Source organism: Chiloscyllium plagiosum, chromosome 42 (genome assembly GCF_004010195.1).
Source record: "Chiloscyllium plagiosum isolate BGI_BamShark_2017 chromosome 42, ASM401019v2, whole genome shotgun sequence".
NCBI lineage: Eukaryota > Metazoa > Chordata > Chondrichthyes > Orectolobiformes > Hemiscylliidae > Chiloscyllium > Chiloscyllium plagiosum.
The window spans coordinates 14258381-14275552 of record NC_057751.1 but is presented as its reverse complement, the minus strand read 5'-3'; the positions used below and the strand labels follow the sequence as shown (position 1 = coordinate 14275552).

Here is a 17172-nt window from a genome sequence, read left to right as displayed (position 1 = left end):
GGAGCAGATGAGGCGGAGGAATTGGGAATACGGGATTGCATTTTTGCAAGAGGTAGGGTGGGAAGTGGTGTAATCCAGGTAGCTGTGGGAGTTGGTGGGTTTGTAAAAAATATCGATGTCAAGTCGGTCGTCATTGATGGAGATGGAGAGGTCCAGGAAGGGGAGCCAGGTGTCGGAGATGGTCCAGGTAAATTTAAGGTCAGGGTGGAATGTGTTGGTGAAGTTGATGAATTGCTCAACCTCCTCGTGGGAACATGAGGTGGCGCCAATGCAGTCATCAATGTAGCGGAGGAAGAGGTGGGGAGTGGTGCCGGTGTAATTACGGAAGATCAAATGTTCCACGTAGCCAACAAAGAGACAGGCATAGCCTGGGCCCATACGTGTGCCCATGGCTACCCCTTTGGTCTGGAGGAAGTGGGAGGATTAGAAGGATAAATTGTTAAGGGTGAGGACCAGTTCGGCCAAACGAATGAGAGTGTCGGTGGAAGGGTACTGTTGGGGACGTCTGGAGAGGAAAAAACGGAGGGCTTGGAGGCCCTGGTCATGGCGGATGGAGGTGTAGAGGGATTGGAAAGTTATTAGGACAATTTAACTGAATAAAAACAATAATCTGCACACTTCTCCATTTCCAATATGGCCACTAATTTTCAATTGTCACAGTAAAGAGAATTTAGTGCAAAACAGCCCTGAGAATGTAATGGTGCAACTACTGGATGTAATGTCAATGAGATGGAGCACAGCCCCTTTAAGGAGAGGTGAACCTTCGATTTAATTCAACAGTTCAGTGTTATATTCCACAATGAAAAGGCAAGATTGGTTGTTTGCCATGTGTTGAGCTCTTCAAATATACACTTCATCAGTCCACTCCAAGATTCTGCACTTACTGAAATCAATGAGGAACCTCCCATATCCTTTCCTCTGGTACTGGGGTAGGATCATGATGCAGGATACATTGTACTTCTGCTGGCAATGCTTCTCCTGAATATGAAGCAAGGAACAAAGAAAATATCACATATAAAACAACAAACATACACAACACCGACAACAACTCTGCAGGATTGGCCCCGAGAAGCCCAGGTTTTGTGCTCCTGGACTAAGTCTTGCCAGCAAACGTCTGGCTTTCCCCACTGTTCCTCCATTTATTTCATGGCCTGGTTCATGCTTGTGTTAAGATGCAACATTTTTGTCAATAAAGGGGCTTATAAAGAAGGGTAATTTATGGGCAAGAACTCATGGCAAGTCTCCACCTCTAGGAATGAAGTCCTTTCTGGATTTGCATAACTTAAAGCTCAGTGTTTCCCATTCAAAACTGCCCAAGAGCACTTTTCAGCTTTTGTCCCGGAAGGTAATCAAGTGGTTTGGCCTGCTCAAGGAGAGCTCAAGTACAGCAGCTCTGAGTTATCGTATCTGCATATGGATTCACAATTTCTCACTGTTACTTATCTGCAATGTGCTTCTGAGGAAGGAGAGAGAAAGAAACTTTAGAGTTCTGTGCGCTTGGTGAGAGAACTGATCATGGCTTGGTCACCATCTGTGCACCTAGGACAGTTTTACAGCTCTTTGAAATTTGCAAAGTATTTCAAAAGCTATTCATAATTTTGAGCAGGGGGTCTGCATGTTTAAGGGGTACTTGGAGTCAACAAGCACTTAGCAAACTGAAAACTCCCACCAAGAGGCAGACTTTGCTCGTGCACTTGAAGGTGGGAAAAGGTTTGGGGAAAAAGGCTGAAGCTCCAGTACTGGAGCAAAATTGCTGAAGATTTTTCCAATTGTTCGGAAAAAAAAGGGAAAGAAAATTGTAGCATTCGATTGAAATCACAAAAACATAACCAAGAGAACAGGTTGGAAGAAAGCCTGTCAGGCAGGCTGAGGTTGCGGACAGATATAAAATGCTTGATCAAAACAGTGAAATGGAGGTGCTGAATGGAGGGAAGTGTCCAAGGTTAAGTAAAACGTGGAAAGGGTGTGGGATGATTAGTTAGGCTCCCAAGGTTATTCACTCACACTTGTTTAGATGCTACTGTTATTTACATTCAAAAGGAACTTGCCCACACATTGCGTTTTTCAATGAAACAAAAACTTGGGGTGGGTGTCCTGTTTCTCGGCGAACTCTTCCTTGTCTAGTGCAAAGTCCAATGACCAACAGATTAGCCCACAGCATCTTGCTGAGTGTAGGTTCTTGTTTTCTTTTGTAATTTGGTATTCTTGTGTCTGCCCCAGTAAGCACAAGACACACAATGTGGACAGCAGACCCATGTTTTCAACTTGTGGCCTAGCAGCAGCAGTGAAACCACTTGGAGTAAAGTCACTAGTGACACTTCTGGTTTTAACTGGATATGTTTCTCTGTAGCTTTTAACATGGTCAGTCGGGCCATCCTTCTCAGTGCCTCTTCTCCATGATCTGCCTCAAAGGATACTTTTTCACCACTCCATTCTTAAGTGGCTTGACATAACCAGCACATTTTTTTTTTTAAACCATACCCACAAGGTCACCTGCGACATTTTAAGTATGGTCAGTACTTCCCCTGCTGTGAACAGTATGAGGGATGCGCTGCCATGTTGTTACCACATAACCGTAGTGTAAAAATGTTAGCTTCTCCTCTCAGATTTCTGAGAGGACTTATCCTTCCAGGGTCATTTGCAGTAGATAGGACAACCGCCAGAATCGACAGATTCTGAGCACTGACAGTAATGGCATGGAGATGGGAGAAGCAAGAGATGTGAAGCAGTAACTGGATCTCAGAGTTGGGGGAGTTGAGCACAAGTACCCATTTTAAAACGTCAAACCTGATTCGGTTGTGAAAATTGCAGATGACTGAATTCGCGATTTTGTGCCCGAGAAGGCCAATGCTAGGACAAGTCGTCAGCTGGGAGAGGTTTGAGTGAGCAGCGAGGCTAAAATAGCTGAGCAAATAGAACATGGCGATAAATGCATTGTTTGGAACGGCTTTTAGATAAGTGGATGAGTGTCACAACACAGTGAGGTGAGAAGTAATTTGCAAATAAATTGAGCTCGCGTGTAGAACTTTATATAACACAAAAAAAACTACAAAGCTAGCACCATTTGAGTTACATGGGCAAACTGTTGACAGTAATCATAAATTCATAAAGGTGTTTTAAAACTTACTGAAATCAAGGCCACAATTTGGTGCAGCTTTTTTGAGGATGTAACTCTGAAGATGGACGAGGGAGAACCAGTAGATGTAGTGTACCTGGACTTTCAGAAAGCTTTTGATAAAGTCCCACATAGGAGGTTAGTGAGCAAAATTAGGGCGCATAGTATTGGGGGCAAAGTACTAACTTGGATTGAAAGTTGGTTGGCTGATAGGAAACAAAGAGTAGTGATAAACGGCTCCATTTCACAAGAACAGGAAGGCAGATTACTACCTAAATGGAATCAATTTAGGTAAAGGGGCAGTACAGAGAGATCTTGGGTGTTCTTGTACACCAGTCAATGAAGGTAAGCATGCAGGTACAGCAGGCCTGCTGGCCTTCATAACAAGAGGGATTGAGTATAGAAGCAAAGAGGTTCTTCTCCAGCTGTACAGGGCCCTGGTGAGACCACACCTGGAGTATTGTATGCAGTTCTGTCTCCAAATTTGAGGAAAGACATTCTGGCTATTGAGGGAGTGCAGCGTAGTTCACGAGGTCAATTCCTGGAATGGCAGGACTAACTTACACTGAGAGACTGGAGCGACTGGGCTTGTATACCCTTGAGTTGAGAAGACTGAGAGGGGATCTGATTGAGACAGATAAGATTATTAAAGGATTGGACACTCTGGAGGCAGGAAACATTTTCCGCTGATGGGTGAATGCCGAACCAAAGGACACAGCTTCAAAACACAGGGTAGACCATTTAGGACAGAGATGAGGAAAAACTTCTTCACCCAGAGAGGGTGGCTGTGTGGAATGCTCTGCCCCAGAGGGCAGTGGAGGCCCAGTCTCTGGATTCATTTAAGAAAGAGTTGGATAGAGCTCTCAAAGATAGTGGAATCAAGGGTTATGGAGATAAGGCAGGAACAGGATACTGATTAAGGATGATCAGCCATGATCGTACTGAATGGCGGTGCAGGCTCGAAGGGCAGAATGGCCTACTCCTGCACCTACTGTCTACTGTCTATTGCTTGAATCCTCCAAACATGAGTTTCTGAGATGAAGAATAGCTGGGACTTACCTTGGAGAAGTAGCCCACGAGATGGCAGCCTTTGTTGTCATTCTGTGTCAGAACATAAAAGAGGAAGGGTTCCACGTCATAATACAATGTCTTGTGGTCAAGGAAGAGTTTGGCCAGTAGACACAGGTTCTGGCAATATATGGTACTGATGTTACCATCCACCTGTAGAGAACATACAATAACTCAACAGCAGGAAGATGAGAAAACATCAAACCAATTATCACTGCATGCCCAAAAATTGTTCAGGTGGGGCAAAGAGAAAGACCCTGAAAGGAATGCATTAAGTGAACAAAGCAAGAGGGAGAGAAAATCGAAGCAAGAGTAAGAAAGATGGAGAAAAGGATGGAGTGAAGTACTTTTCAAAAGCATTTCCAGAATATTTCCAATGGGGTAGATGGTTTTATAGTAAAAGGCAAACACAGCTAAGAGGAAACACATTAAACAAAAGAATATTGAAACATCTGCAACAACAAGTCATTATACAGAGAACAACATCTTGACTTCAGCATTGATTGCAGTTCAATTCGACTACAGCACAAGTGATGTTGATGCCAAGCAACATTGCATATGGAGTTGCATGCAATGTACAATTTTAAATAAGAGTTATAATTATTTGCATCTCAACAAGTTGTAAGACTCAACAATTCATTGGATTGTTCATAATCCTTGATGAGCAGATGGGATTTAATTTGGATAACAGTGAGGTGTTGCATTTTGGTAAGGCAAGCTAGGACAGGACTTCTACACTTAATGGTAATTTCCTGGGAAGTTTGGCTGAACAAAGAGACCTTGGAATGCAGGTTCACAGTCCTTTGAAAGTGGAGGCGCAGGTAGACGGGAATGAAGAAAGTGTTTGGTATACTTGCCTTTATTGGTCAGTGAATTGAGTGTATGAATTGGGAGGTCATGTTGAGGCACGACCGGACGTTGGTATGGTCACTTTTAGAACATTGTGTGCAATTCTGGTCTCCCTGCTCTCAGAAGGATGTTGTGAAACTCGAACGAATTCATCGAGTTATGAAGATGTTGCCGGTTGCATGGCGTGAGCGAGGGCAAGAGAGAGAGAGAGAGAGAGAGAGAGAGAGAGGCTGAATAGGCTGGGGCTGTTTTCCCTGAAGCGTCAGAGGATGACCTGATAGAACTTTATAAAATCCTGAGGGGGCATGGATAGGGTGAATAGCCAAGTTTTTCTACCCAGGGTCGGTGAGTCCAATATTAGAGGGCATGGATTAGATAAGATTAGGTCACTTACAATGTGGAAACAGGCCCTTCGGCCCAACAAGTCCACACCGAACCTCCGAAGAGCAACCCGCCCAGACCCATTCCCCTACATTTACCCCTTCACCTAACACTATGGGCAATTGAGCATGGCCAATTCACCCTAACCTGCACATCTTTGGACTGTGGGAGGAAACCGGAGCACCCAGAGGAAACCCACGCAGACACGGGGAGAATGTGCAAACTCCACACAGACAGTTGCCTGAGGCGGGAATTGAACCTGGGTCCCTGGTGCTGTGAGGTTTAAGGTGTGACGGGAAAGATTTAAAAGGGATTTAAGGGGTAATTTATCATGTGGAGGGTAGTGAGTGTCTGAAAAGAGCTGTCAGAGGAGTTGGTCGAGGCTGGTACAATTACATTTGAATGGCATCTGGATGGGTGCATGAGTAGGAAGGGTTTGGCCAATGGGAGTAGACTAATGTTGGCATGGAGGAATTGGACCGAAGGGTGTTTCCATGCCGTACATCTCTATGACTTGAGATGCACTAAACTGGGCACAACATTTTAAAAGAAACACAGGCAGAGGGAAACTCGGCACAACTTGAGATCGCTCTGTTGGTGACTTTCAGTGTAAAGCCAGGTTAGGTGGGAAAGAATACGGAACACTTTGCCAATGAAATGAGCAAAAGACATTTTATGTTCTGACTGCACTTAATCCCAATTTAGCTGTCACAGCAGACTCATTTCATATAAGCCAAAAAGCCCAAGCTTACTTCAAACACAGATATCTTGTCTTTCCTGTAAATCTCATTTGCAGGCGGGTGAAACCAATTACATTTCTTCATGTGTTGCTGCAAAATGCTTTTGCTCTTCATGTACTTGAGGCAAAATTCACACAAGTATAACTTTGGCAGCCTGCAAGAGACAGATGCACAGATAAGAGCACAGCCTATCAGTTTTCACAAATGCAGTGATACAGCACCGACACATCAAGCTCCTTGCATGAAGACAAGTTTTATAGATTTTGTCATAGCCATTCAAGTCACACATTTGTCTTCTCATCTGACTGTAACATATGTTTACACATTTTATATGTTAGAAACATAATGACATGCCACAGGCTCAGTGTTTATTGGAGCGCTGTGGCGGAGGAGGTAGGGAGGGTATTGAGGACTGAAATTAAAGTAAATCCGATATCTCTCCTCCTAGGTCTACCGAATTTACCATCTTTAGACGGGCATGGGAAGAAACTATTTAATACTCTTTCTTACTGTGCACAAAAGAATATTCTGATGAATTGGATGTCCGAGAACCCGCCAGGCTTGCTGGGATGGCAGAAATTAATTATGGAGCACATTCCCTTGGACTTTTTTACAAATATGGTGCACCACACAAGAGACCATTCTTGTAAGATGTGGCAGCCCTAATTGAGTTATTTGGATATAGATTTGTCAGTTATCTTAACTAGGGCGTTTGTTTAACCAGGATGGTTAGGTTTGTTGAGCCCTGGGGCCTGGAGGGAGTGGGGGGGTCTCCTGAGTTAATATGGGTATATATACAATGCTCCCGTTCCTTTGTTTGGGAGGTTTGTGCCGGGCATAGCTGTTCTGTGTTCTGTGTTTTTTATGATTTTTTTTGCTTTTCTCATTTTTGATCTATTAGTTATTTGCTTATTTATCACTTTGCACAGTGTTAGGGTTTGTTTCGCATTATAGGATAGGTTAGTAGTTAGTAGATGGTGGTTGTATTGTACTTTGTGTTTTTTGTTATTATACAGATATATGTTAATGATTGTATTTTTCAATAATTTTATATGTTTGTAAAGTTTAAAAAAATTGTGAATAAATATATTAACAAAATAAAAGAAACAGACACAATGAATCATCAATACTGGAACCAAACCCACAATCCATGGCTTCCAGCCTTAGGACCTGAAAGAGCAAAACTAAACTGTTAATCCTCCATGTTGCAAAACTGGGTAAACTAACCCCAAAGGCCTGTCTGTAAAACTGCAAGTCAGGCTCTGACACAAGTGATTCAGATAGGTTACGATCATCGGATGAATTTAAAAGCTGTTGACACAGACAAAGTCTAATAATGTGGCAAGAAATGGGAAGCCGGGATTTTTGGTGAGGCACGGGAGGCAGGAGGGAGAAAAGAGCAGCCAAATGATCATTGGTAACAGAAACATGGTCCTTCAACAATCTGCAAAATTCTCAACATTACATTGTACTCTGGAATACCACTATGACTACCACATGGGATCAAAATCTGAGATGGTGGGAACAGAAAAATCCAAAATATGTCTGGGTAACGGCAGTTGAGAAGAAATCTTAACAGTGAGACATGGTGGAAAACAGAGAGAGAATCAAATAACACAGAGCACCTCAGGGCTTCTTCCTTTGACTATATGCATCTTTGTTAGGAAGTCATTGGTGCTCTTTACTGTGTCAAAGGTTACTGCAACTTGTAAGGCAAGGCGGGTTAAATAAACAGGAAAACGTGCATGAACTGTCATCTTAACCCATACTCCAATTATTTTAAAAACTGACATCAGCCAGTTTATCTGTCATTAACTTTTATCTGGTTTTCCATCATATTGCATCCACATAATTCACTTTCAATGGACAATTGACCTGATTTCAGCTTCACTGACAAGTTTCATTTAAAATCCAATGTCATAGAAACTTCAGTCCAGAATTAATGCTTGTCAGTGCAACGTCACAGAATGTCTCATTCAAACAATACCACATTCTGGCTGACAAATTAAGTTCAACCACTCTTGCACAGGTTATTTTGACACGCTGCTTCCCATAATCTTTTAATTGACAAGTCTGCAACACTTAAATAGAAATTGTGAATAAACCAAGACATGAAAATATATTTGAGTTCAGTAGCGACCAAAGATGTGCAAACATTAATTTGAAATTGCTCAATCATTCAAGTCTAATTGTTTCATGCTAAAAACATTTTTGTGATAGATAAAGCAAACATTTTCTCTTTTATTGTACGAGTGTAAGATGGTGGTGAGTTAATGCTTTTAATTCGGCAACATCACTTGGCAGCTATTGAAAACACATTCCACAGTTTCACTCAAACCGCATGTCCTCTACTGAGCTTGCTGCAACGTCTAAATGCCATGCAACATAATACAGGGTCTGTGTGTTTGTGGTCAAGATGCATCTATTTTCATGACACGAGGTGGTTAAGGACCTGAAGTGTCATAGTCACGCATATTCATGAACCATACATACTAAAAGTAAAGGCTGCCTGCCTAATCATAAGAAAGTGAGTTCATGTGTCAGAAACAAAATGAGCAAAGTCACACCCTATGAAATCCACTTCAGAGAATTTAACACTGCAAGAACAGTTCTCTGTCCGCTCTAACTTCTTTTGTTGCCATGTGACCTTATGGGCTCCACACTATTTCTGTGCCATTCCCATAAAGTTCAATTTCCATCTGCACTTGCTCAGCTTACAGTAATCGAGATCGTCAATCAACTCTAATACAATCACTCTAATTCAAAAGGTCCCTGCACAGCAATTAAACAATTTCAGCCAAACTAAAAGAAAAACACTATTCAGTTCAGATCCCCAGAATTAACGCAGGACAATTGTGTTTGTGTTAAGATCAATTAGGGAGGCAAAGTGGATCTAGAATTATCATCTCCCAACAATGTTTGAGCTTAACCAAGTTCAGTAATACAGAAAAATGTTCATGCAGGTTAAGTATTTGGCAGTGATGGAGTTAATTCAGGTGAGACAAAGCCAGCAGCGGTGCATTTCTCCTGTGGAAATGACCTTTGCTGGGAGCCAATAATGCAATGCTGAAAGGGAGTGTTTTGCTTGTGAAGTTAATAACTGGGACAAGCAAACTATCAGTACTTTATGGTAGCTGTCAACTTTTTTGAAGGCCCAGCCAGTGCACTGATACTCACTGACAACAACGGCCTTTCCTCCCCTATCTACTCTCACTTGGGTCTTGTGATTGATGCACAGTCTGGGAGCTACCTTCTCTGTTGTCACCAGAATAAGCTCATGAATTTCAACTATTGTGTTTCACAGGTGGTGCTTGGTACTAAGAAGCAGTATTTCAGAAAGGAGCTCATGGTCTAACGAGGAAATTGGAAAGAAGTTTTCACAACATCAGAGCAGTGAACCAAGTGTGTTTTATTTAATCGTAGTTATCTGGAACAATTTAATCAAGTGTATCAATTCATGACACCTTAAGCTGCTCCATCATCAGGTGGTTGTGGTTGCAATTGTGATAAAGGACAGTAGACTATCCTTCCTCGGACACTATCAGTTGAGTGTATGTCATTGAGTATTTGCATGTGAAAAGCTCGAATTGCTGCGCTAAGGCTGCAAGTTGCAATTCATTAGTTAAATCACAATTCACTAACAGTCACAGTCAGCATCGCAGCATACTTCAATACTGAGAAAGGACATTTCAACCTAATTGAACCACTCGGTTGTGTCTCTTTGATTTAATGAGCTCTTTGTTCCTTATTTCAGCACAACAAGCACTGGAGCTTTGCTGGTGAGTCTCATTACAACATATTGCAAAGCAAACTGAAAGTGTGTGATGGGCAATTGGTGTATAATGAGCTGCATGTTCTGTGCTTAAACTTATAAAAACCATCAGCACTGTACATTTACTTGGTAATGCCATGAATTCCTGATGGTGGGGTTTAAATTTGATGGAAAACAATCTGACATGTGGAGAAGGTTCAACCCAGCACGATTATACACACAATGGCCAAAGCAACCTGAATGCTGTGTTTCTGGGCAAACACCGTTTGCTATTAACCACATCGTTCAAAGTTTAGTAGAAACACAACACTTGAGAATGCCTTTGAAACTAACATGATAAAAGTGAAAATAACGCACTATACTTATGTTTGCTCATGATTTGGAGATGCCGGTGTTGGAGCTGGGTGTACTAAGTTAAAAATCACACAACACTGAAAGCTAGTGATTTCAAATAAACCTGTTGGACTATAATAAACCTGTTGGACTATAACCCGGTGTTGTGTGATTTTTAACTTTATTTTTGATCAGTCACTATTTTACATCCAAAGAAGTTCAGCCAGCTAACAATGGGCAAACCAAGGTAGTGTGACACACGAAGGATCGATATATTTGTTTACTGTATAATGAGTGAACATGATACCTCTAAGGGAATGTCTCAGTTACCCATGTTCAGACACTTAACCACAGTTTGGGAGAATCAAGGACGTTCAAGTGCACATGCAGAAACTCCTGTGGTTTGAACCAGTGAAACCCTGCACAGGACAAAATCCTGCTCTTTGCTTAACAAGGGCTGCCCTGTCTGATAGGGCACTCACTGCACAGGTTGCTCAGAGTTCACTGGAAAAAAAATTCCTGGCTTCACATATAACCTCATTTATCCTCTGGCAGACTGGCTGGTCAAAAGTGACTATTATCCTCAAGAACGGCAGATCTGTTTAGTTCACATTTGCAATCAGCCGGCCCCAAGTTTCCATTGTCAGCTGACTTTCAGTTCATTCACTATGACTTCCCTCACCATCAACTACTGTGAAGGAAGGCAGTCACCCAGTTTCACCCAACCCAGGAGTTGGTTGACAGCGGAATTGGTGAGCTGTGTGATGCAAAGGCAAGATCCATTGCTTTTCTGTTTTAACAGAAGAGATCTTTGTTTGCCGTGTTTTAAATACCCATGATGAACTGAAAACAACTTCTTTGTAAAATATTTTTAAAATTCTTAAGGAGTTAAATGGTTCATGTATCATCGCAGTAGATGAAGAATTCTCTACTGAGGATATAAGCTCTTGTAAAACTGGTCAAAGTGACACTGCTCCCTGATGACTATGATGATAAAGACAAAGTTGTAATCTGCAGGATAATATACTTGAAGTAATTCCATTCTACAAGTGTTGACATGAGCACTGAGATGGATGCTCCTCACCCCGTAAACTAATGTGCTACTGAGTGGTAACTGTATGGGCACTTCAAGTGCTGTGTTTAAAACCATCTGAAACGCTGCACTTGCTGTTAATCATCATCACTCACCAACTTCACCATGGATTGGGAAGGTGGAACCACATTCCAAATGCTCTTTTAATTCTCCATTTCAAATGCTGAATATTTCCCTTGAATTCATCAATAAAAGTGACTTGTATCTCAGACAATATCCCTGTGCTCAAATGTGTTTCCAAGGCTGGGTTGAACTGCATATGTGGCTTTTTCTGCAAATTACATGGAGTATTCGATGAGGGAGACGAAATGCCTCCTGTCATTTAACTTGAGGTTTAAGACTCATGATACTATCATTCCAAGCGGTCGATGTAACTGATCTGCCCCGAAACACCAAAGAACCCCTCCCAGATTAAATTTATTCCATGGAAGCGTGGTTACTAAGTTTGCAGAGGATATCAAGATTGGTGGCAGAGTGGACAGTGAAGATTACAAATGATTTGGAGATGCCGGTGTTGGACTGGGGTGCATAAAGTTAAAAATCACACAACACCAGCTGATAGTCCGACAGGTTTAACTGGAAGCACTAGCTTTCGGAGCGCCGCTCACAACCACCTGATGAAGGAGCGGTGCTCCAAAAGCTAGTGCTTCCGATTAAACCTGTCCGACTATCAGCTGGTGTTGTGTGATTTTTAACTAAGATTACAAAGACATCTTGATCAATTGGGTCAACAGGCTGAGAAGTGGGAGATGGAGTTTAATTTGAATAAATGTGAGGTATTACATCTCGGTAAAACAAACAAGGTGGGACTCACATAAAAATAGTAGGGCCTTAGGCAGTATTGTAGAATAGAGACACAGGGACCAGGGACATTATCCTTTGATATTTGCTTCTCAGGGAGACACAGGGTGATTGAGAAGGAGTTTAGCAACTTTGCCTTCAGTGCTCAGACCTTTGGGTATACGAGTTGGGAGGTCGTGTTGACCTTGTCCAGGACATTGGTGAGGCCTCTTTTCGAGTACTGAATGCAATTCTGGTCACAGTGCTACAGGAAGGAAACTATTGAATTGGAGAGGGTTCAGAAAAGACTTACTAGGATATTGCCGGGTATGGAAGGCTTTTGCGTTCGCATAATAGGCTGGATAAGCTGGGATTTTTTTCAAGAGAGTACAGGAGATGGATGGGTGACTGTATTAAAGGTTTATAAAATCATGAGGGGCACAAATAAAGTGAATAGCAAAGGTCTTCCCCCCCCAAGAGTGGGGGAGTTCAAAATGAGGGATCATCTTTTTAGTGCGAGAGTAGAAAGCTTTAAAAAGGACATGAAAGGCAATGCTTTCTATACAGAGGGTGGTTCATCTGTGGATTGAACTGCTGGAGGAAGTGGTGGATGCAGGGACAGTTACAACCTTAAAAAGACATTTGGATAATTCCATAAACAGGAAGAATTTGAAGGAATATGGACCAAACGCAGGTAACTGAGACAAGTTTAGTTCAGGAACATGGTCAGCGTGGATTAGTTGGACTGAAGGATCTGTTTCCATGCTGTGAGACTTTTGAGTCACAAGATCCTTGGGCGAAGTCTCACCTCACAACGTAAGCATGATAAGGTCTGACACAGTGTTGAGGGAACGTTGGAAGCACTGCTTTTCGAGAGAGATGTTAAACCAAAGGCCAAATCTACCTGATCTGATCTCTTGCTATTATTTTGGAAAAAATCACAAGAACTATCTTGCAAAACCATGGCCGATTTCTATTCCTCTACCAATGTCACAACAAGAAATATGTGGTCATTATCACTTTGTCACTTGAGGGAGCCGGCTGTGCACAAATTGGCTGCTGTCTTCCCTACATCACAACAGTGATCTCATTTCAAAAGTACTTCATTGACTGTGAAGCACTTTGAAATGTTCAACAGGACTGAAAAGCACAGCATAATTGCAGATTTTTCTTGATCACTTCTTGTCCATGTAATTTCCCAAGTTCAACTTCAAATAGGAAAAGTTATACAAGCAAATCCAACTTGAGGTTACAGTACCTTGTATATTCCTGGGGATATGGAGAGGAATACCAGGTCTGGATCTCATATTTTCCAAATTCTATTACAGAAGGTGAACGGACTTGTGGATCTGGTGGGCCAGTGACTCCAACTTTCTGTCAAAGAAGAACATGCACATAATGAATAGTAATACACGACCAATCTTGTCGGATCCTCCAGGTGTTGCTGGAAAAGCAAATGATTTCCTCAACCTGAACAATGTGATGCTTTAAAATGTATAATGCAGAGAAATATTTTCCATTCAAGAATGCCATCATACTCAAGTTTCATTTTTAGGATCGATTATAGGATTCCAGCAAATTTGGGGAATTATCATTCTACCTGTGTTATCAATCTAATTGCCCTGTCACTCTTTCCTCAGCCAGAAAACATGCAAGGTATGCAATGCTTTCATTAAAGTTCCACTCAATATTCCAAACTCACCTGTTACATTCCTCATTCAGAGCAAACTTCAAAATAACTTGTGCAATTTCTGCAAATGAGCGTAAACGAATTTTTTGGAGACATACTACCTGGCCACACATGTTGCCTTCCCCCCCCCCCCCCCACCCAGGACATGAGACCCCATTTGGAAGAATGATCTTTTCCTTCTGGGGAGTTGGAATAAGGTCAGGCAGCATCCAAGGAGCAGGAGAATCGACGTTTCGGGCATGAGCCCTTCTTCAGGACAGTTGGAATATTCAGTCAATTTCAGAGTTACCCTCAAGAGTATCACGTTATTCTCCATGTTAGCACTTTGGGACGGTAGGTGGCTCAGTGGTTAGCACTGCTGCCTCACAGCGCCAGAGACCCGGGTTCAATTCCTGCCTCAGGCAACTGTCTGTGTGGAGTTTGCACGTTCTCCCCGTGTCTGCGTGGGTTTCCTCCGGGTGCTCCGATTTCCTCCCACAGTCCAAAGATGTACAGGTTCGGTGAATTGGCCATGCTAAATTGCCCGTTGTGTTAGGTGAAGGGGTAAATGTAGGGGAATGGGTCTGGGTGGGCTGCTCTTCGGAGGGTCGGTGTGGACTTGTTGGGCCAAAGGGCCTGTTTCCACATTGTAGGGAATCTAATCTAATCTAATTCAGAAAGGTGGAATCAAACAGCGTGTATTTTGAAATCACTAGCCAACTCAAAAGTGGGAAGCCCAGGAGCAGACTGGCCATCTCTTGTCTGTCTGTGGCAGTGGCTATTCTGAAAATTGACATCCTGTATTTACTCAGATTCTACCTATTGTTCTGTTCATGAGTTCCACGACCAACCTAGTTGGTAAATGCACCGCACTGGTGGGTTAATTCAGAATGACTAGTTAATTTATGGTTTTGTACTATGCTAGCTCACTTCAGCTGAAGGAACAGTCAGACCATCATCATTTTCCTTCATGCACTAGATCAGGGACCTGTTGAAGGGTATGGCTATCATCTGAGAACAGAGTTAGCATTCAATTCAAGGCTAACACTATTATTGTGAACTTACTAACGTACGCAGGTTACTTGACAATTGTTACACTTCTTTGCCTTTCATTGTCTCTGTTCAGTGTAACAAAATGCTTTTCGTTGTCAGCTCAACACATTATTTCTTGATTTATTCCACTTGATTTATTCAGCATTTTCAAGTTCCCTTTGAGGTTACATGCTAATCTTTTTTCCAGATCTCTCTTTGCCCTTATAATAGCCTTGTTCAACTTCACCAGCACATTTAGTATTCTGCCTGGTTTTCAAGTGTATTACTGAAGCTGACATTGCTCATAATCCAGCCTTTTCTATGACAGCTAAACCGCTCTGTCCTTTGTCATCCAGAGAGCTATAGCATTGGGTATCGTACCTTTCCTCCCTATCGGAGGATGTTTGGCTTACAGAATACACAGGAGGGATGCACCAGGCCCATTGTGCATCTGCCAGCTCTTTGCCAGAGCCATCCAATTAGTATCCCCCTCCCTTGCTCTCTTCCCAATCATTTATTTCTCCCATGAATAAAATATAATTTAAAACAGCACTGGAACAAGCCCTTCGGCCCACCAAATCTGCACGATTCCTAGTCCTTCCTCAGATCCGCTATTTATTGTCCATTGTTATGAAGTTGAAGGAGTGTACTGTACCTCTAAGAGGTACAGCTATTTTGCATGAGAGTTTGCAGGCAACTGTCATGTGACTGCCAAGTAGTCACTGGAAAATTGAAAATACGTAACATTTGGCTGCAAACTAGATACCTCAGCTGTTTTCTCTACCATCCAAATCTAACCAATCAGTTTAAATTATGCCTCAGGATACTAAAAGCCAATCAAGTCTGAATTTTTTTTTTGCCAACATCGTACCATTGAGACGATCTGCTGTTTGGGGGTATAAAGAAGCCGACATTTTGAGGGTTAGTCAGAGAGTAAACTGCCATCAAGAGAGACTGCCATTCAAAACACTCTATATCAAAGAGACCTTTTTCATATGAAACATCTTTGCAGCCAAAACCTGAAGACGATCCAGGGAGATCTACAATCAGAGGGAGGAGGAAACCAGAGACCACTGGCACGCTCTGGTTTTGAAAATTAAGCTGATATAATTTTAGTAGGGTGTTTATTGGAACAGTATACTGTTATAGAGTTGGAGGGAGATAACAAAGCTTGAAGGGAAACGAGGCTTAGAGTTGTAAATAGCTGTTGTTTAATGTTCACTTTTAGAGTTAAAGAATAAATTGATTCTTTTTGTTAAGTAGTAGAATTTGGGAATTCTCGGTCACTCATACTTTAACAGATTGTGAGGTGAGGTGAGCTTTTCTGGGTGTTTGGTTGAATTAGCAGAGGGGTTCACCACAGTGTCGTGATACCCATACAGAGTTTCTATCCCTTGGTTTGTCTTCCATTCAGCTATCTATCAAGATACGCCTTAAACGTTAACATGCCTGCTTCTACCACCTCCACTGGCAGTACGTTCGAGGCACCCAGCACCCTCTGGACGAAACATTCTCCCAGCACTTGTCCCCTAAACCTTTCCCCTCTCACCCTGAATGTGCCCTGATGTAGTTGACCTTTCCACCCTGGGGGAAAAAGCCTCCGACTATCCACCCGCTCCCTATGCTTCACATAATTTGTCGAACTTCACAGGTCACCCCCTCAGCCTCTGTTTTTCCAGTGAAAACAATCTGAGTTTATCCAAACTCTCCTCACAACTGAAACCCTCCAGGACCTGGCAACATCCTGGTAAACCTTCTCTGCACTGTCTCCTTCTGCTAGTGTGGCAACCAGAACTGCACGCAATATTCCCAACGTGGTTTAACTAACACTTTGTACAGCTTAACATAATTTGCCAACTTTTACATTCAATGCCCTGGCCAATGGAGGCAAGCATGCGGTATGCCTTCTTAACCACCTTATCCAACTGGATTGGCACTTTCAGGGGAACTGCGGACCTGTATGCACAGATCCCTCTGTATGTCAATGCTCCCACGGGTTATGTATCCAATTCCGTTTTGAAGGTTACTGTGAACCTGCTTTCACTACTCTTTCAGACAGCATGCCAGGTTCCAACTTACTGTGTGAAAAGATGTTCAGGCATGGTGACTTCAACAAACATCCACAATGTATCCTTGGGTGACGAAATGTTCTGCTACTTGAATCAGTTTCTCTTTATTCACTATCAACTTCAGTAAGGTGTTCGACAAGGTTCCCCAAGGGAGACTGATCAGCAAGGTCAGATCTCATGGAATACAGGGAGAACTAGCCATTTGGATACAGAACTGGCTCAAAGGTAGAAGACAGAGGGTGGTGGTGGAGGGCTGTTTTTCAGACTGGAG

At 42.4% G+C, this 17172-nt stretch overlaps 1 protein-coding gene across 1 annotated transcript in view; it reads right to left on the bottom strand.

The window, feature by feature from the left end:
• The window catches only part of LOC122543156 (histone acetyltransferase KAT6A-like), a 104749-nt gene that overhangs the window by 31368 nt on the left and 56209 nt on the right, over positions 1–17172 (bottom strand). The window contains exons 7-10 of the mRNA XM_043681539.1: positions 13390–13505; positions 6166–6307; positions 4175–4336; positions 885–978 (exon numbers count right to left, since the gene is read on the bottom strand). Coding sequence (XP_043537474.1) covers positions 885–978; positions 4175–4336; positions 6166–6307; positions 13390–13505 — 514 coding nt within the window. The remainder of the gene's footprint in view (positions 1–884; positions 979–4174; positions 4337–6165; positions 6308–13389; positions 13506–17172) is intronic.